The sequence below is a fragment of the Phalacrocorax aristotelis genome, chromosome 12, assembly GCF_949628215.1.
Source record: "Phalacrocorax aristotelis chromosome 12, bGulAri2.1, whole genome shotgun sequence".
NCBI classification, from domain to species: Eukaryota; Metazoa; Chordata; class Aves; order Suliformes; family Phalacrocoracidae; genus Phalacrocorax; species Phalacrocorax aristotelis.
In genome coordinates, this window is record NC_134287.1 from 4,674,232 (window position 1) to 4,695,232 (window position 21,001).

At 37.1% G+C, this 21,001-nt stretch overlaps 1 protein-coding gene across 1 annotated transcript in view; it reads left to right on the top strand.

Annotated features, from left to right (window-relative positions):
- TNKS2 (tankyrase 2) overlaps window positions 1-20,665 on the top strand; it is a 32,620-nt gene extending 11,955 nt beyond the window's left edge. Inside the window, exons 8-27 of the mRNA XM_075108173.1 lie at window positions 711-897; window positions 1,830-1,951; window positions 2,542-2,633; window positions 2,727-2,805; window positions 3,826-3,997; window positions 4,672-4,751; window positions 5,184-5,329; window positions 5,727-5,892; window positions 6,184-6,403; window positions 6,816-6,925; window positions 7,675-7,863; window positions 8,595-8,847; window positions 9,500-9,582; window positions 10,181-10,301; window positions 12,819-12,916; window positions 13,523-13,597; window positions 15,054-15,159; window positions 16,657-16,843; window positions 17,969-18,125; window positions 18,403-20,665. Coding sequence (XP_074964274.1) covers window positions 711-897; window positions 1,830-1,951; window positions 2,542-2,633; window positions 2,727-2,805; window positions 3,826-3,997; window positions 4,672-4,751; window positions 5,184-5,329; window positions 5,727-5,892; window positions 6,184-6,403; window positions 6,816-6,925; window positions 7,675-7,863; window positions 8,595-8,847; window positions 9,500-9,582; window positions 10,181-10,301; window positions 12,819-12,916; window positions 13,523-13,597; window positions 15,054-15,159; window positions 16,657-16,843; window positions 17,969-18,125; window positions 18,403-18,465 — 2,706 coding nt within the window. The 3' untranslated portion in view covers window positions 18,466-20,665. The remainder of the gene's footprint in view (window positions 1-710; window positions 898-1,829; window positions 1,952-2,541; window positions 2,634-2,726; window positions 2,806-3,825; window positions 3,998-4,671; window positions 4,752-5,183; window positions 5,330-5,726; window positions 5,893-6,183; window positions 6,404-6,815; window positions 6,926-7,674; window positions 7,864-8,594; window positions 8,848-9,499; window positions 9,583-10,180; window positions 10,302-12,818; window positions 12,917-13,522; window positions 13,598-15,053; window positions 15,160-16,656; window positions 16,844-17,968; window positions 18,126-18,402) is intronic.
- Window positions 20,666-21,001: the final 336 nt, after the last annotated feature.

Genomic DNA, 21,001 nt, shown 5'->3' on the forward strand with positions numbered 1-21,001 from the left:
ACTGCTGTGTGTCTTACCAGTTAAGCTAGAGTTGTATTCGCTGTTGGGTTTCTGCTCCAGTGAATCTTGAATTATTTTTTGCAAAGCACTACAGCTTTAATGGGAGCAATGGGAAAAAGCATGTCCTATCAGACTTGCTAGCAGACAGAACTCAAGGTGCATACACTTACCTGAGAAGAATTATGCAGATATTAACCATCCAGGAGTATTACTTGCAGAACCTTGTACTTAAATGTTTTGAATTGAAGTAAAAAGTGCTTATCTCCTTCTAGATATCTTGGCATTCATATCTTGGGGGTATTCACAGAACATATATTTATCTTAGTGCAACTGTTCACTCTAGGCTTTTTCTAGAGCAACAAGAAACAGGAGCTTGTTGAAAGGTGAATTGGAGTATATGAATTAGGCTATTTCTCCGATTTGACCTGTAGTAGAGCTACTCTCCTTTTAGAGGCGCTGGGGAAGGCCTGAAGAGACTAGCTTGCCTTTGTATTCTTTGAATGTACCTGTGAGACGCTAGAGGATTAAAAACTGCAATGTGCTGAACTGTTGTTGTATTGAAGATTAATGTCTGGAGGATGTCTTGGATACAGTTTGTTAAAATAAAAACCAGTGCTTGTATGCAGTCTACTGCGTTGAAACTAATGACAGAAGTCTTTCTAATGATCTGGTTTTGATATTGCATCTTTTTTACCCCTTTCCCTTTCAAGCATGGAGCATGTGTGAATGCAATGGATCTGTGGCAATTCACCCCTCTGCATGAAGCAGCTTCTAAGAACAGGGTGGAAGTATGTTCTCTTTTGTTAAGTTATGGTGCTGACCCAACACTGTTGAACTGTCACAACAAAAGCACCATTGATTTGGCTCCAACACCCCAATTAAAAGAACGATTAGCATGTGAGTATAAAGTGAGATCAGTTCTACAGTTATAGATTGTAATGCGTACTTAGTTCCCTAGACAGTGACCTGCCAGAAATCAGATTTGGAAAATGCTTACGCGTTCCAAGCAATTGTGCAATGTTGGACAGTACATTTCACTGTTTATAATTTGAGATTTCTATATTTCCTGAATATAGGCATTTAAAATAATTTTCAGTTTTATAGCCATGTGGTTGTGATGGGTTTCATAGCTTTTCTTCCCTCAGTACATGCTTTCCCTCATGACCTTGCCAGTACACTTTTCATTTTCCATACTTGCTCCTGTCATTGCATCAAGACTGTTGAAACATTCATTTTTTTATTCCATTGTGTTTTGTTTGAAGAAAAGAAGAAACATAACTGGTTAGAATGCTGAATATGTTTGAGTATGCCACAATCACTGGAAGTTCAAAGAAATTGATGAAAGGCATTGATTTTTGTCCAGCAAACTAAGGAGTTGAAAAGGATGCCCTCAAATGCTGTCCTTGAGTGGTCAAACAATAACTTCCTGGGATATGTACAAAAATCATCAGTAAATACTACATTAGACTTCATATTAGCATCTTGAAATGGTTTTCCAAAGGCAGGTCAGAAGTAGAGATTTATGTATGCTTGAATTGGTACATATGGGAAGAGCGGAACCTAGAACAGTGGTGAATGAAATAGATCTTGTTCAGCCAGTTCAGATGTCTCTGGCTTTGGTTTAGAAACAAAGCGCATTCTGGTAGTGTTTTCACTTGTTAGCTAACAAGTTCTGTCAAGTGATGTAGGAGCGTAAGTCTAAGTTGGAAATGTCTGCACCATAGTCTGCTGAATAAAATGAGTATTTTTGTACTAAAAGAAACAATCCTCTTCGTCCTTCTTGAGTTAAGGAGTGTAACCTTCTGGTATGTATTTATTTCTCTTTGAAGATGAATTCAAAGGTCACTCACTGCTGCAGGCTGCAAGAGAATCAGATGTAGCTCGTATAAAGAAACATCTTTCGTTGGAGACAGTGAACTTCAAGCATCCCCAAACACATGAGACAGCATTGGTAATATCTCAGGATTAATTAATTATTTTGCATGTATTCTGGCTAATAATACATAACGATACTACGTAATTACGTATCTAATATATATAATAATACCTGACATACTAGGTAATAGTTTAGAACTAAAAATTTCAGTGTCGAATAGTGTTAATTCAGACCAACCCAGAATATCCAGTGTGTGGTTAAACAAATAACATTGATTAATATTTGGTCTAAAGGTTAATATTAAGACTAATCTAAATTGAGTGTTTAATTTAGGTTGTCTAAATGACTGTTTTTCTGTAGAATAGTCTAGTTTTAAGCAACAGCAAGCTACATATTTTAGCTTTGTTTGTAAAGCTTGAAGGTTTCCAGCAACTATTGGAGGGGGAGCTCTGGAAAACACCAGGGTAAAGCCAGAAGCCCACGTGGAATCTCCCAAATTAATAAGTTTTTACATGTTTGTTTGGGGGTTTTGGGTTGTTTTTGTTTTTGGTTTTTTTTCTGTTGACTTTGCACACAACCAGCTCTTAACTGCCAGCTGATCAGGAAGCAGTAAAACCTGTATCTTGCTAGCTAGTTGTTAATGCTACAATTTTTAATGTTCTCAGCACTGTGCTGCTGCATCTCCATATCCTAAGAGAAAACAAGTGTGTGAATTGCTGCTGAGGAAGGGGGCCAACATCAATGAGAAAACAAAAGAGTGAGTGGTTACAAATGAATATTCCTAAGTGTTTGTTTAGAAGATTTTTGCAAAACATGTTTTGAATGATTCTTTTTTTTTTCTTTTTTAAAGCTTCTTGACTCCTCTGCATGTGGCATCAGAAAAAGCTCATAATGATGTTGTTGAAGTAGTTGTGAAACATGAAGCTAAGGTATGAGTTACTATTCACACTTTTTTGTAGAGGTTTACCTGCTACATAGGTTTTCATACCATGAGAGCGGACAGCTGAGTAGACAGACTTTTCTAAATTCATTTAGAAGGCTGTAGATTTATACGGCCAAGACGTAGGCCATCAATCCACCAGTGTGGCCCTACACATTGACACGTTGTTGTTTTGGTCCTATTGTATAAGAAGTGCAGATGCAGTTCTTCGGACTTAACTGAAAGCTTGTAGAGTGTCTTATTCAGTGCTTCATTGTCCAGCAATAGTAATGAAATGCTTAAGGAAAAAAGGTAGGGGATATATATGAACGACAAGAAGCTAGACTGAACTGTGTAACTGGTAGACTTTATGTGGTGATGTGTGCAGCAAAAACTACAGTAAAGGCAAAATGTTAAATCATAACACAGTGTTTAGTTCAAATTTCCACAGAAAGAAAAAGTGGAGATACTCTCTGTAATGCTTGAATCCTCCAAAACTAGGAATGCCGTCTCTCTCTCACGGAGATTTGATTCTAGCCTGACTGCTGCGACATTCCCAAAGCAATGATCAAAACCAGAGGAACAGTAGGGAATACAAGTAACCTTTGGGTGCAGGGTTTTAAATTGTTAAATACACCTCGACTGAAACATACGAAGTCCTCAATCTGAAAAACCACTATAAGCCAATGCAGATAAAAGCTGTTCTACATGTTGGCACTACGGATTTGTGCTGCCATGGGCAAAATAATGGCCTACTTCTGTATGCAGTAAAATTTCTGTAGCTGTCTGTGCTGGATTATTCATATGCCTCTAAAAGGGGGCTGTTCTTCCTCAGTAAATGTAGTTATAACTTTATGAACTGCTTTTGTTTAAATTTTATCTTTTGAAATGTCATGAGCTTTGGAAATATGCTGAGTATGTTCTTTTAATTAAAGTAAGAAGAATAGTTGTGAAACTCTCCCAGTCAGCAATGGAAACAGCTTTAACATTAAGTTTTAATGGTGGTGTTTCTTGTCTGTGTTATCTTCAGGTTAACGCATTAGATAATCTTGGCCAGACCTCTCTTCATAGAGCAGCACATTGTGGTCATCTTCAGACATGCAGATTGCTATTGAGTTCTGGATGTGATCCTTCCATTGTGTCTCTGCAGGGCTTTACAGCCTTACAAATGGGGACTGAAAGTGTCCAACAGCTACTGCAAGGTACAACTGATTTATTCAAAATCCACTTATGAAGTAACGTGGTCCTTCATTTTACCTGCTGAATCAAATGCTGTCAAGAAATACTAGTGAACACAGGTCAAAAAAAAAGTAGTAGTACTTTCTACAGAAGACAGTACTGGGTTGTGCAGTTCTTACTCCATAACTACGTGCGCAGGGAGAGCGTCTGCTGTAGGCATAGTTAACAATATCATTCACTCTCAAGTATTCGCTACATGGGTTGTCAGACATGCTCAGAATGTTTCACGGTATAGCCAGCTGGAATAATTTTGGAAAAGTCCTGATGTAGGGAGAGGGGAATCTTGAAAGTAGAAAAATGAGTTTCAAAAGCAAGAAATGGTCGCTTTGCATTTGTGAGCAGAGGTAACAAGGTACATAGATTTTTCAAGAGTAAGGTTTGGATATTATACACATAGGTAGGCTTCTTGCTGTAGTCTCATTCTGAAACTGAAATAAGAATGTTGGCTCCACAGTTAAAGGCGACTTCGCAAACACTGTTAGAACTAATAGCTACGGTTGTAAATAGTAAGAAAAGACACAACTTGTCTATAATTAGTTAACTTTTTTGTAAGGGAAATCCTTTAAATGACTTCTGTCTTAACAAATTCCTTCAACTACATACACTTACCTATCATGCAACCTCATTTATTTTGCAGAAGGTATCCCATTAGGAAATTCTGATGCTGATCGACAGTTGCTGGAGGCTGCAAAGGCTGGAGATGTGGATACTGTAAAAGTAAGCTTAAACCTGTCCTAAAAAAAAAAAAAAGAGGGAATTATATCCCAGGCTATAATTTCTCAAAATAAGCGATCAAACAGCCCTTCACTGACTGCTTTAGAGTTGTGATCCCTGTCCTAAAACTTCTGTGTTGCACAAATATTACAGATGACAAACTAGAATGTTCACCACCTCCAGACGTTTGTCTTATATAAAAAGCATAAAGAAGTTGTCACAGGTGTGGATTTTGGGGGGGGGAGTATTTAATGATTTCCTTTCTTGGGACACAATGTCTGAAAAGAAAGGTTTTATGTAAAATTAAATGAAAATATAAGCTTTCTTCTTAAAACAGTTTTTCAGAATTAGATGTGTATAACAACATTTTATGACTAAATTAAAAGTGTGCCAACACTACATAGTGATGTGTGTTTTGTTTTGGGGATTTCACAGAAACTATGTACAGTTCAAAGTGTGAACTGCAGAGATATTGAAGGACGTCAATCTACACCACTTCATTTTGCAGCTGGATATAATAGGGTATCCGTTGTCGAATATCTTCTTCAGCATGGAGCTGATGTGCATGCAAAAGATAAGGGGTAAATACTCAAATGTATATTTTCTTGGCAATTGTAATTGCTGATATCTGTCATCTCTTGAATATTGCTAGCTGATCAGCATCCCATCTTTCTTCAGGCATTCAATTTTTTTATTGAATGGAGATGTTCAGCATATCCACAACAGCATTTTACAGTACTTGAGACCAGTGTGTCAAGAATTTCTCTGGCGCTGTGTTTTTGCTTTTCTTCGGTGCCACTGTGGGCTGCATTTTTACCACTTTGGCAGTAGATACTCCTACTATATTAGCCTATCGTGGAAAATAAAAAAAAAAATTGTTTGATTGTTGAAGGTGCGTTGTGTTTTAAGTTTATATCACTCTGTGAAAAGAAGCTCAATTTTTAAAGATAGTTTTTCTCTTCTTTTAATTGTTTCTAGAGGACTTGTCCCCTTACATAATGCTTGCTCATATGGTCACTATGAAGTTGCAGAACTGCTGGTTAAACATGGTGCAGTTGTCAATGTAGCTGACTTGTGGAAATTCACGCCCTTGCATGAAGCTGCAGCAAAAGGAAAATATGAGATTTGCAAACTCCTGTTACAGGTATTACATATGCTGGGGAGAGGTTTCTTTCTTTCTTCCTTGTTCAGTCTGAAATGTGATTGGACTTCTCTGAGAAATTGATTTGTGTTTTGTGGTTTCTAAATGATTGTAGTTAAATGTGTGTTTTCAGTAAAAGGAATTATATTAGCAACTGTGGTGTTGTTTCTCATGGTAAATGGAAGGCGCTCTCTGAAAGATTTGAATAGGTGTCAGAATATTTGCTCAATAAGACCTAAGATGCAGCGTGTTTATTCTACTTACATACTTACCACCTGTTTTTGATGTGCATAGCATGGAGCTGACCCTACAAAGAAAAACAGAGATGGAAATACTCCTCTAGACCTTGTTAAAGATGGTGATACTGATATTCAAGATCTCCTCAGAGGAGATGCAGCACTACTAGATGCTGCAAAGAAAGGTTGTTTGGCCCGAGTGAAAAAGCTCTGTTCGCCTGACAACGTCAACTGTCGGGACACGCAAGGACGTCATTCAACACCACTACATTTAGCAGGTCAGTGTTTTAATTAACTGGTTTGATCAGAATTACTAGTTACTGTGGCTGAACTTTCTATGTCTAAGTATAAAATGTAGCCTCAAGCTAGAGGATTCCATAATTTCTCTTAAAAAAAAAATTTATGCATATTAATCTTATGTTCCTCTTCTAAACTGTCCAGTGACTTCAATTTCCTGCTCTCTCCTAGCTAAAGAGGGTCTTTTATTGTTTATTGACAGAAGATTTAAAACCAAATACTCTTAAATAGGGTGAAGCTGTCCTCACTAATAGGTAATACACAGACTTCACTGGGATCGAATTCTTAATTTTCAAGTAATTTAAGTGAATTACTACTACTCTTCAGCCTGTTGAGAATGTTTGGGTTTCTTTTAATATGTTCTATTTATCCTGTCCTCTTACAACCTTCCAGCTGGTTACAACAATTTGGAGGTTGCAGAGTACCTGTTACAGCATGGAGCAGATGTGAATGCACAGGATAAAGGAGGCTTGATTCCTCTGCATAATGCAGCATCTTATGGGGTAAATATGTAAAACTTTCTGAGGCTTTATTTATTTAAAAATAAATAAATGTGATATGTTTTATTGACAACATTGTGAGCCAATACTCTAAAAAGCTTTTGCCGTTGAGTTGTAATGTAATCTTATTTGTAAAGTGCACACACACACACACACACACACACACACACACACACACACACACACAAAAAATCAGTCATAGCCAGCTCATTGTATAGGTGAAGACTCTTTTGAATTTGTAAAATCACGGTTGGAGTTCACAGAATTGAGTGTTCTGAACATGAACACTTAGAAAGCCAGCAGCCTGAAAGGTGTTCCATAAAATACGTTTCCTTACCTGCACCAGTCGAATCATATCAGCAGGATATCGTTTTCACTTGTTCAGCTGGTGTTGAGACACTAATTGTTTTTGTGGATTTCCTGGATTTTTGTGCTTGGATCAAGCCTTTAATCAAAACAGTTGGAGTACTTTCCAAACTGGAAATTCAAATTCAGGCTTTTTTTCCTTCAGATTCCCCTGGATTTGGGTTTCTGTCGTAGTCTGTCCCTTTTTCATACGAGAAGAAATCTTAACTTTTTACTGGTGTATTATAGGTGAGGAAGAAGTTTTAATTTTTTTTTAATCATAATCAAAAAGTACATGTATTCTAAGAAAACTCAGAATGAGGATTACAAAGAAGCATCAGTAGTAGTTCCAAGTTAGTTTAATACACTGTGGTACCTTGGAATTTAACATGTGTTTTATTTTCCAGCATGTTGATGTGGCAGCTTTACTTATAAAGTATAATGCATGTGTGAATGCTACAGACAAATGGGCTTTCACACCTCTGCATGAAGCAGCCCAGAAAGGAAGGACACAGCTTTGTGCCTTGTTACTGGCACATGGGGCTGATCCAACTCTGAAAAACCAAGAAGGACAAACACCATTGGACCTGGTCACCGTAAGTGGTGGGGCTCTTCTTGGGAAATCTGTACTCACCTGTCATTTGTGGCAGCTCATCTGAAAACTGTCTGTTAAAAAAATACCGTAATATGGCAACTTATGCAAAATTTAAAATACTGTAGTTTTTCTGGTGTTTGTATGTGCCTGGTAAGGAAAGTCGCTAGAGTCTTTATAAACCTTCTTTAAATATTTTCTTGCTCACAACTTTGTATTTCAAGATAGAGTAGGGAGGAAAAAAAAATCCAAAAGGAATTCATGCGTATAATTTGATGCTTTTAACTTTGTACGTAAGTTTAATACAAAAATTATGGCAATAAAATGTAAGCAAACTTTGTAGCAACATAAACTTTGGAAACTAGTTTTTGGGTGTTTTTTTCCAAAGTATTATAATACAATTCAAAGCTATACTTGGAGTAACTGTTTTGTTTCATAAGTTCTAGTTGCCAGTAAAGCTCTCGTTCATTCTTCCTAGAAAATTAATTCAGTTTAACTGTCCCTAAAGTTTTTTAGAAATATTGAAGTTTTTTCATCTTTTTACAGTTTATAAATGTTTTACAGTTTCATGTATGCTGTTGGCATGAAAGGCCATTGGTAAGCTGCGTTGTAAAACACATATTTTTCCAATATGCGTTTATGCTTAAGAAGTCTGGCATAATGATAATGCATTCTAGGAAAAAACATTGTCTAAAAGTGTTCCTCTATTTTAATAAGTTGTTTTCTGCTACTTAGGCAGATGATGTCAGCGCGTTATTGACAGCAGCAATGCCTCCTTCCGCCTTACCGACTTGCTACAAACCTCAGGTTATAAGTGTGTCTCAGGCTACAGGTTCTACGGCCGATTCCCTGTCTTCTGTTCCATCCAGTCCATCCAGTCTGTCTGCTGCAAGTAGTCTTGACAACTTGTCTGGTAGTTTTTCTGAACTTCCGTCTGTTGTTGGTACAAACAGTGCAGAGGGAGCTACTGTTCTGGAGAAAAAAGAAGGTGAGGCTTTCCAGTTAGGAATGAATAACATTTTCTACCGCATGGTAAAAGAATGCACAAGTGTGAGGTACCCACACATGCACGCAGTTACTGTGACCTATGCAGTATCCCTATTCCTTATGATGATGTTAACAAGGAACAGAAGCCTAAAAGTCTTGTAGTATAAGATTTTAGTACTTTCCCCTTACGGAATCTTTAAAATGTTCCTTTTCTCCTGTACAGAACCAAAATGGTGAATTGTGTTTTAAAAGAGAAGTCAAATGAAATTTGGCTCCATATCAAGCAGTATTTTACTACAAACTTTATCTGGTTTCTAAGAGGCTGTTCTTAGATCAGATATATTGAAAAGGTTACATCTATAATGTTTTAGTTCTCAAAATATTTTCCGTTTGAACATGCATTTCTGGTAGCTAGTTAGTTGCTTATCTCGTGGAAGCACAAAGACCGCTCTTGGGACAGGTAGAAATCTTAGAATACTAGGGTAGATTAAGTAGTAGTTGCCATTGGTTGGTGATATAGATATTTACTCCCTGTCTTCAGAAGACCAGGAATTTCTGTCTCTCTCGTTATTGCCACAGACAGCATGAGATACGCGTACTTTATTTTACAATACATGTATGAATATTCATTGTGAGTTTTTCTTCCTACCCAGTTTCAGGTGTGGATTTTAGCATAAATCAGTTTGTGCGGAACCTTGGCCTTGAACATCTAATTGACATATTTGAGAGAGAACAGGTAAGTAGCTATATTTTTCTAGATACTCAGCTAGAAAGCAAAGGGATAAATACTGACTGTTTAGAATAATGTAATGAGACAGATTTAAAATGAGTGAATGTCAAAAGGAGTGGAATGAAGGAAAGGAGCATAACTGGATTTTTTAAATTGATATATAAATATATTAAAATATATGTATATATAAAAAAAATGGAGGCAGTAATATCTATATCAGTTTGAGAGTGTAGGCATGTTTCCTTTCAGTGGTATAAATGATGGAGTAAATAAGTAGTCAGTGTTGATTAGTAATTTCTGTTTTTGTTTCTGTTGGCTTGAATACATCTAGAAAATTGTATTTCTCAATCACAAACGTGATTCTTGCAAGCAGGACAAGTTACACAATTGTAGTAAGTAGCGTATTTATTTAAAGACAAAAGTTTGGAGAAAACAGTAGAGTAAAAGTGAAGTACGAGAATAATACACTGAAGTCTCCAATGTTAATGTTCTTTTCACACTTGCTTTTTATCTCCTTTTGTGAGGTATATATTCACTGTCATTGGCAGCTGTTTTAGTCTGTTTATGTGGTTGTACAAAGAAAATGGTGTTGCTTTCATTATAGATAACACTGGATGTATTGGTTGAAATGGGACACAAAGAATTGAAGGAAATTGGAATTAATGCTTATGGCCATAGGCATAAAATCATTAAAGGAGTTGAAAGACTCATTTCTGGACAGCAAGGTATATTCTTATTTCAACTTGTTATGTAATACTGCCTTTATAGAATCCACTTTTATAAATGCTTTAGATTATTCCAAGTTGTATCTCATTAAAAAGAATTGATAATAAAACTTGTCCTAGAAAATGGCAGTTCAAACTATATTTCAAGTCAGAAACATAAGCATTTTTATTTGTGCTGTGAATTACTGTAGTCTTGCCTTTCAGTTCTCTAATTTATTTATTTTTCCTTCGTGTTCACTATTTTGTCTTTGCATAGGTAAAGTGTAGATCCTAGTGCAAAAGGATTGTAAGCTTTTTGAGGTGGGGAGTATTTATCTTCATCAGGGCACTCTGGAGAGCAGCGCACACTCTCTGTTGGTGGGTTAGGGCCTGTCATATACTGTTCCATTAGGTTCTGCAAAAGAATACTGTGTTTGCTCTCTCAGAACGGCAGCTGAGATTCTTATATATATATTTCTTTAAAAATACAGTTGGTGTGCTTCCAGTGAACCAAAATTAACATAATTGTTTAATAGCTGCAGCTTGTATTGAAGTTAATGCTAAAGCCTCTCTATTTGTGCAGCACTGTTGATACCAACACAATCCTGGGAATAGTATGCTCCATGTAAATATGGCTGGAGCAGAGACAAAAAACCCCAAACCTTTGTTTCCTCGTCTCACTGAAACATCACTTACTATTGTTTTGTTGTGTTTTGTAGAAGTTGAATAAAGTAGTTAGAATTGGTAGGATTTTTTTGCCCTCTTGAGACACCATTTGTGAATTCGCATTCTAAAATCTGCGCTCCCTAGAATGAGAGAGTCACCATCCCAAGTTCTAAGTTATTTTTTGCTCCTTAAAACAGTATTAACCAACCCTTAAGATAATAAATTTCCTAGTAATGAAATACTTAAGCAGATATTTGTAATTTTCTCTTGTCACATGGTTTTTGACAGATTCATTGAATATTTTGGATAGAAGTTGCTTTTAAGGTGTCATTTCAGCCTCATGTCCTGTTTGAGTTCTGAGTTTACACAACCAGTAATCATATACTCATTTTGCCTTCCAAGCAGGAGTGATGTATTTTTGAACATATGTATACGTTTGCATACTTTAGTATGTCTGTATATACCCAGAATGTCAAGCATCTAAATCCTTCGCCACTCCCACCCCCATTCTTTCTAGAGTCTTGCTGTCTTGCCATGAAAGGCCTGACGTTTTCATTAACCACAGACATAAGTACTTAAACTACGTATTTTATCGGCTCTTAATTTTTTTTTTCTAGGGTGTGTTTTTGGGGCGGAGAGGGTTGTTCTCGTTCAATTATTGTGTCAGTTTTGTGTATCTTGCCGTTGTGCTTTTGCGCTGAAGTATGTTTGCACTTGTATTTTGGCAGCTCTTGCTGAACACAGTGTGGCCATTATTTCGAGGTTAGAGGGCTTTTGTGGAAGAGCTTTATTTTGGTCCTTTCTTGCCAGAGTTGTTTGCTCCTGAACACTATGTTCTAGTTGCACACTGCCGACGTGAGGCTTTTGACTGTGGATTAATCTGTAATTTCCCTTTTCCCCACGTTATTCCTTTCCAGGGAGGTTATGACAGACCTAGTATCTAACTCTGGTCACCTTCTAGTTGTCTGGGAAGGCCGTGGGCAAGACATCTGATACACACTGTCCTTGTATTCTTATGCCCAGTAATTACGTTCCTATTACTTGCCAGTTGTGATTGAAGTCTGTATGTAAATTGACAATGGATTCTGCATAAAATTCCAACTTTTTTGGTTTTTTGGAGGTTGTTTTTTTTTGCATAGTTGGAATGATAGTTTCCTTTAAGCATTCAATATCAGGCTCAGGCTTTTTAGGTGCAGAGAGTATCTTAGTTCTTTTGTGAGGCCTTTCTGTGTGATCCATGGGAAAAATATTCCTATTGAAATAGCATTTCAAGCCAATTCTGTTGTTCATGATGCCATTGCCATCAGTAGTCATGGACTCTGTACAGGGACGGGTTCCTCGCTGTTCCACTGCCTAGAGTTGAGATGAATGCTTAAATAAAAAACTGCTTACATACAGTTTCCCTGTCACATACATTAACATACTGAGCTAAGCACAGACAAATGGGTTAGTGTGTCTGAAATGTTTATTTTTGTTGAGAGAATGATTGATCAGTATCCACAGATCAATGAAAATTATAGCTGTTGATCTGCATCCAGACTGAGCTGCTGTGCTTCTCGTGGCATTTATAGTGTATGTATGGTAATGTATGTGTAGAGGTTATAAAAAGAGATGCTGAAAAGGTTGTTTGAAACTAATGGCATCATTTGAGGGATCGCACTTGGATATCCTCAAAAATATATGTGGCTGATGCAAGGCAATTAAAACCATTGGTAATCTCTGCTGGCCTTAGCAGCTAACCTTTTCATCTTTTAAACTGAGTTTTGAGAAAATGGTCCCTTTAAAAAGAAAAATGTCTTACTGGTTATCATTCCAAATCAGCAGTCTTAAAGCAGTTTCTGGAAGTGTTGTTGTGTTTTGTTATATTCACAGGACTTAACCCATACCTGACTCTAAATACTTCTGGTAGCGGAACTATTCTCATAGATCTTTCCACTGAAGATAAGGAATTTCAATCAGTAGAAGAGGAGGTATGCCTTTCTTGGTAGTCTCTCAGTGGTTTTGTTATTTCAGATAAAGAAGTATTGCTAGACAATTTCACAGTGCAATAAACACCTAAGCCTAAGAAAAACTTGTATAAGGATACCTCAAGTTTCCAACTTTGACTGCTCCACTTACAATCTGTGCTCATGACGTCTGTCATTGTTTTCTTTCTTACTACTGCTTGTAGTATTTTTAAAACCTCTGCTATATAGAAAAGCTCTTTGATATAACATATAAATTCTATAATTGCCTGTCTGTTGCATGCAATTTTAAGTCACTTCCTTCCAAGGTGTCATAATCACACAAGACAAAGTTCTGAAGAAACCGTATTCTAAATAGATTAGTGACAATCTTTTTCTGTTTGAAAACTAGACCATGGACTATGGCTTACAAAAAAAATCATTAACCCTATTCATGTGCATCCACAAAATCTGGCATTGCTTTAACATACAGTCATTGCCTAAAAATTTCTTGTATGATTTTTTGATCTTTTAAAGACAGAATTAGTTTTACTGATTATTTGACTGTGTGAAGAATATGTGTGTTGAATGTGGTCTGAAACAGTGATCCTCCTTAAAATTCTCAATCTTCAGATGCAGAGTACTGTCAGAGAGCATAGGGACGGAGGACATGCTGGCGGAGTCTTCAATAGATACAACATCTTAAAGGTAGCTGTTGCATTTTTATGGTCAGGGGTTACACCTTTAGAGTTTTGGCTGAAAAAGAAAATGTCCATAAAATGCTCTGCATTTGTTTGTTGAGTTCCGTAATGTGATATGTGAAAATGATCTGAAGGCTGGAGCACCTCCCCTGTGAAGACAGGCTGAGGGAGTTGGGGTTGTTCAGCCTGGAGAAGAGAAGGCTCTGGGGAGACCTTATTGCAGCCTTCCAGTACTTAAAGGAGGGCTACAGGAAAGATGAGGCAACCTCCTTAGCAAGGCCTGTTGTGACAGGACAAGGGTGATGGCTTTAAACTAAAGGAGGGTAGATATAGGCTGGATATAAGGAAAAAATTTTTTACAATGAGGGTGGTGAAACCCAGGCACAAGTTGCCCAGAGAGAGGGTAGATGCCCCGTCCCTAGAGAGAGACATCCAAGGTCAGGCTGGACGGGGCTCTGAGCAACCTGATCTAGTTGAAGATGTCCCTGCTCATTGCAGGGGGGTTGGACCGGATGACCTCTAAAGGACCCTTCCAACCCAAACCATTCTATGATTCTGTGATAAGATATGCCATTCTAAGACATGCACAGGAAAAAGATCATCTTCCAGGAAAATCCAAAGAATAAGATTGTATGGAAAAACTGCTTACGGTTTAATAGTCATTAAGAAATTTTATGAGAAATTAACATAGAAAGACCTCTCAGAAGACTGCAGAATGTTTGAAGAAAAAGACAGAAGGTTTTAGGGGAAACAAAAGAAGGCTTCTTTTGAGGGAATGTCAGGGGAAAAAAAAAAAAAACCAAGAAGTGAAGGCAAAACTCTTGAAGCGTGGAAATAATGGTACCTACTTTGGCCTGATTTAAGTAATTTAGTGAAATTTTGATTTGCATTCATATTTTTTTCCACTGAAGAAATGGTCATTTTCAATAAAATGATAGAGATTTTGATTTGCAACTAAGTACTACTAAGTTTTATTCTGAACTGATGTTACAGTTTCCCCAATAGAATCGACATGATGTATCTACATACATAAGGCGTTGCCAATGTTCAGCATACCTGTGCAGAGAGTACATAATTTCCTTTCTTTTAAAAGTGTTCTACATAACCTCATGGAAGACACTTCTTCATTTACTAGGTGATCTTTTTAGTAGTGGTTCAGCATCAAGCTATGTTTGGAGTGATACTCGAGTAGAATCAGGACTAAGCCTGCTAAATTTAAATTCAGAAGTATTGCTCAACAGTTGTTTAAAACTAATTGATTCTTAATTAAGTTGTGCTACAACAGTCAGCTTCTGCAGGGTAAGTTAGAGAATTTGTGTTTCATTGAGTTCTAGTGGAAGTATTCTTGTTCAGGTGGCAGCGTACGTGTACTGCAGTATAGCTGCTATAGGTTAAACATCTGCCAAGTAAAGCAAACTGAAGTTCCACCCTGATACTGAAAACTTCTATTTTGACTATTTCAGATTCAGAAAGTCTGCAACAAGAAACTGTGGGAAAGATACACTCACAGGAGGAAAGAGGTCTCTGAAGAGAATCATAACCATGCTAATGAAAGGATGCTGTTTCATGGTGAGATACTGAAATGTGCCTTATGAACTCATTTCACCATCAACACTTTTTATTACAGGGTTTCTACTGGCTTAAACAAAGCAAATTTTCTCAATGCAAATAGGTTCTAGGTTTTGCGTGAGTTTTATATGAACAAGCGTTTGTGTATGTCACAATGGGGACATGTAACACACTGCATTTTTCTTCTGAAATTTGTATCTCCTTGTCCTCTCCCTAAAGGAGACTTCGAAGTTCTATTTGAAAACATTTTAGCAATTATGAACGGAGATTAAGGGGTGTGCCTCGTCCTTGGTTAAGTTACTAATACTGCTGTATCAGCTGTATGACCAAAAAAGGTCAAACTTTATTCTGCTATGGGTTGTTCTGGGGTTTAGGGGTGGGATTTGTTTTCTTGTTTTTATAATTTGATAAGTTAGTTCTTGTTCATCACTGCAGAAAAGATAGCTTATAATCAGCAAATTAAAGCCAATTGAAAGCTCTCCTGTGCACAAATATGTAGTTTTTCCTGACAAGCAAATTAAGCAAGTTCATGGTACATCCTTACAATGAAAGCTACATAGTTCCCAACATAATGCATTACTGTTGGAAGCAGCAGTAGCACAATAATTAACTGCTTGCCCAAACTTGTAGATATCTAAATCCCAACTTTTGACTGTGGTCTGTACCCCTGTAAGAGGAAACGGCCTCTTAATGGAATGACCTGTCTTTAATGGAAAGTCTTTTGAATTAGGTAGATAATAACAAAATTATCCCTGGAACAAAGCAATTACTGCCTTGGGGGGTTTTTTAGGTCTTTAGTTTATATAATTTTTTAAGCATTAATATGTGTCTTTAACGATGTATGCCACTTGTAGAAGGTGACGAGCAATTGTAGGTTTTTCTTGGTCTCATCTGGAATATTCTTCTGCTTCATATATGGTTTTATCATCTTCAGGCTGGAGGATAAGGCTTTGGATTATTTTCCCTATAATTCACAATGTAATTCTGAAATTCCGTGTTATCTTAGAACAGCTTTTCTCTAAAGGTGCTTTTGTATTCATATATACTGTTGTAAAAATTTGTACTTGTTATTTTTTAAGGCTAAATTCTGTGACCATTGCAAGTAAATATTGGTTTACATTTATTTCTTTTTAAATGCAATCTACTTAGTGTTAGGAAGAAGACAGGATTTGTTTAGCAGTGCATTCAATTAATCTTGGTTAGAACGAAGCTCTGCCAAAGGGAGTGCAGATCTGTAGAGCCTTCTCTTGCAGCAAGGGTTATCTTAGTTATTATCCTTTGTAAATCTTTGTTAAAAATCTACACTTATCAGCTACTGGCGTTTGTATAATACCTCTAGCAAATTGGCTGTGTAAATTTGGGGTCACACTTTTTGGAGGCTGATGTCCTTGTATGTATAGAAAAACTGTAAAAAAAGGTGGGAATGGATGACTAAATTGTGACACACACACAAAAACTGTGTACGGTAATTTCAATATTTTGCTTCCTTTCTCTTAGGCTCCCCATTTGTGAATGCGATCATTCACAAAGGCTTTGATGAGAGACACGCCTATATAGGTGGCATGTTTGGAGCTGGGATTTATTTTGCTGAAAATTCTTCCAAAAGCAATCAATACGTGTACGGAATTGGAGGCGGCACTGGATGTCCAATTCACAAAGATAGATCTTGTTACGCTTGCCACAGGTAAGTCGTTCAAAAGAATCTGATTTTGCCTTCATGTGTTGTGTTATAGACCGTCGAGTCAGCAGAGTCTCTGAAGAAAGATCTGCTGGGTAACCAAACCTTCTCAGTGCTCTCTCTATGCTGGGCCTATTACAGACTTTCAGAAAACTTTGGTATTTAAGTCTTAAAGAACCTTTAATCATCTTCAGTGCATTTAACCAAACCTTTGCCCCTTAACTTATCATAAAAGTCAGACTTAGGTAGCCAGAGAGCAAAGAGGATCTGCTAGATGCTTGTGTGAAAGATGCAGCAATATGAGGGTTTAGTCCATTGCCCGTTACAGAGAAGGGAGAAATTCAGTGGTACTCAGATGCTGTATTTCTTTGAGGAGGATGTGCTTTGTAACAGTCAATGCCTACATCACTGCTGCTTCACTCACTAAAATATAGATGTGGATTTGTGGACTCTCTACCACTAATAGAGTTCTTGAATCCACTTTTCTGCAGAAAGCCTGTTATGTCTTGTTGACACCCTCAGTCCAGAATAAAGTTACTCTTACTTCATGGAGTTAATTGTGGCAGTAGCCATCATTTCAACCAGGAGAATATTTTGTGTGTTTGTGTGCATACTGTTTTGCACTAGTATCACAGGGTAAGGGCATTCTTCTGGTTTCCTTCCATGAGTCTCTGCCCCTTTTCATATTGCTTACTGTTTTCTGGCACTCTTGATAAAGAGAAAAACCTTCTAGAGTTATAGAGGATGTCAGAAAAAATTAAAAAAAACCCCAAACAAATAAATAAACAATATTAAAAAAAAACACACACAAAAAACCCCAACCAACCAAAAAAACATGAAAAGGTAGCAACAATCTTTGAATACATTAAGCATGCTGTTTCCAGTAATTAAGATGAACACTTTTCGATGTTATTACCAACCCTCTCCTCAGAGCTAAAGAGCTTTTCCAAAGGGACTGTAACTTTTGTCCTTCAAAAGAGAACTTCAGAATTTTGTGAACTACAAAGTGTAACTGAAGTGGCTTTGAAGTTCCACTGTTCTCCTCAAGTAAAAGTTTCAACTTATGAAGGTGGTCTTTCTGGAGCTTCACAAGCGCTTTGTATTCATGGTCCTTTTTCCCTTTTAACACAGGCAATTGCTGTTTTGTCGTGTAACACTGGGCAAGTCTTTCCTGCAGTTCAGTGCTATGAAAATGGCTCATTCTCCCCCAGGACATCACTCGGTTACTGGGCGACCCAGTGTAAATGGATTGGCATTGGCAGAATATGTCATTTACAGAGGAGAGCAGGTAAATAAGTTGCTTGGTTTGGTTTTTCGGACTTTTTTTTAAAAAGGCATGTGATGTGTTGGGTTTTTTCCTTACTTTTGAGGTGCTAGCACTTGCTTTTGACTTAAAACAAACTCCAGCTGTGGTTATGGATAAAAGGATGCATGTTTCCTGAATGCTCCAAGCATTTTACCTTTTTTCCTTTGGCATAAATACCTTTTCCCCCTGTCTATGGAAACATTCTGAATTTATCCAGAAAATAAAATCATAATAAAGAACGTGTGTGTCACTCTTTCAGGCTTATCCAGAATACTTGATTACTTACCAGATTATGAAACCTGAAACCACCACTGAAGCTTAAGACAAATTAGTTGTGGGAAACCATCAGACTTTGGATGCGAAGATACCAATGGCTGCCATCCTGTTAAATACAACACGTTGTTGAGAAACTTTCATCCACAGGTGGTGTGGTAGCAAATGTGAACAAAATACACCATTTTTGACTTGATAAAGCTTTAATAATGTACAGTATGTTTTTCTAAAACTTCAGAAATGTCGTCTTCTTCAGCACTTTAACAGATACCATTCCAGGCATAAACTGGGGTTTGGCTGTACTAAATTATAAAGAAAAATTAACTTGAAACAATGGTTTTATACAACACTGCATTAAAATTTAGCAGAAATTGTAATGCTCTATACAGAAACTCATTTTACTAATATTGTGTTCTTTAAAACACTGCATTTACACTGAAAATGTTTTCATTTGTAAAATTGTAAATAAGAGCTTTTGTACTAGCCTGGTATTTATTTACATTGCTTTGTAATATAAGTGTTTTAGAACTGCAACCTTGTACGAAATGTTTTTTCCAGATGTTGGTTTGTTCATCTGTGTCGTCCCATGCACGATAGATTTGAAAAGCCTTATTTTTTTTTTTCCCCCCTCTTTCCCCGCCCTGGTATATCACTTATTTGTGAGGGAGAAAGCAAATTTTATCTGAAGAGGTTTAGAAATATCCAACTTTAGATTGAATATGCAAATGTTTGTTCTGTATTTTTATTTATGAAATATACATTCCTGAGAATGATGGGCTCTGAAAATAGAATTTTCCAGCTGAATACTGAAGTCTTTTCCACCTACTTCCTAGAGTTGCATATTTTATTTCTGTAAAATGTCTTCTGAAGTTTTTTATTTAACTATAGGTATAGTTAACCTGTATCCTCACTTCAAGGCTAGTAGACCTTGTAAGTTCCAGTTTTAGTAAATTATTTTCTTTGAATGTAGTTGGAAAATTAACCTCAAGGAGGTCTTTCTTGAGTTCCTCTTGCTTACATTTAAGCCGGGAAGTTAAATAGTTAATTCCTTATGTGAGGGCAAACAACTTGGCCTTTTTTTGTGTGCTTATTTTGGTAAATTACTCTACCTGTCGGTGCCCTCAGGATATGTTAAAAGCCATCCTGTCATCTTCTGTGTTTCTTTCATGCTAACGCAAGCTGCAGCTGAAGCAGGTGCATAGAAGCGTGTTTATCTGCAGTGTTTTTGGCTGAGTGGGACTGGTTGGGGCGCAAGGTTCTGCTCTCTGTGCTCGGCCGGCCGGGCGAGGAGAGGGTAAGCGGGGTGAGTGGCTCTTCAGCAGCTGCCTTCAGGAGCCCTGATGAGTCTGCTTGGGGGGAGGAGGAGTACCAAAGGTACAACCCCCCCTGTGCAGGTCTCATTAGGCGTTACTGAGCGCACCCATCAGTTCAGTCAGCCCTGCTGTAGCTCTCTTGTGTATTCTGCTGCTCTTCCATCTGCAGTTTTTACCTACATATTTCAAAAATATGTAAATACAAATTAAAGTTCATTTGGGGTTAAAGTGGTTAGGAGTATATTTTAGTTGTTTTATATTTCTACATACAGGACACGCTGTTCCAGAAGACAGTTTATTTGCAGAGCATGTTACCATACCATGGTTTCAAATATAGTAACTGATCAAGATAATGAAATCGTCTTGCTGATGTGGTGGTTATGTGATTATGCTCTATGTAAAAATGTATTGAACCTTACCCAGTTATGTGGGGAATCTGAATAATAAGATTGCATAACACTTGCAGAAAGTAATATTGGCTATGACTAAAAAAGGCTTTGATTTTTAGGTACTTTCTCCCAGCATGTTGCCTGTTCCTTAGGTATAGTAATGCTGGAATTGGTGTTCATGCAAAATCTGTTAAGTATGTTTAAAACTTTTTTGTTATTGCTAAAATGCTTCATTCTCTATGAATGATCACTTAATGTCTTGTAAAATATTGTGGTATGATAGCATTTTAAGTGGTACCACAATGTTGGGTTTTGTCTGTTTGGGGATTTTTTTTGAGCTGGTTTGTTTTGGGTTTTTGGGGTTTTTTTTGCATGACATACCTTGCACTCTGAAGATGGAAGCTGTAATGATTTGGTAATACTGACTATTGAGGTGAACCTTTAATCTCTTGTGCAATTAGTTCTGCTTTCTCATCTTGAAGTGTCTTTACATGTACTGTATAACATTCCATATCCATTTAACACTAAATAAATTTAATTCACTGGTTTTATGGTAGCATGGGAGTAATTACAGACATAGTATGTCAACCCATAGTTCTAAATGTAAGCCTGCACAATACTATAACAATCTACATCATTAGAGGGGAGATGAATTTGGATGGAAAACTGTAAATACGGTGGAAATTTGTAGTTTGGGATATAGCTAACAGCTTTAGCTACCAGTGAAAGTGTTTTAATAATAAATCTAGAAGTAAGCTTCAGTTTATGCATTTAAAACTCCATTACATGGTCCAAAACTGAAAAAGAAAACTGCCTTACATTGGTTTTGTAAAATGAAAAGTAACCTGGAAAGTCTTACCTTTCAGATAACTTCACAGGTACC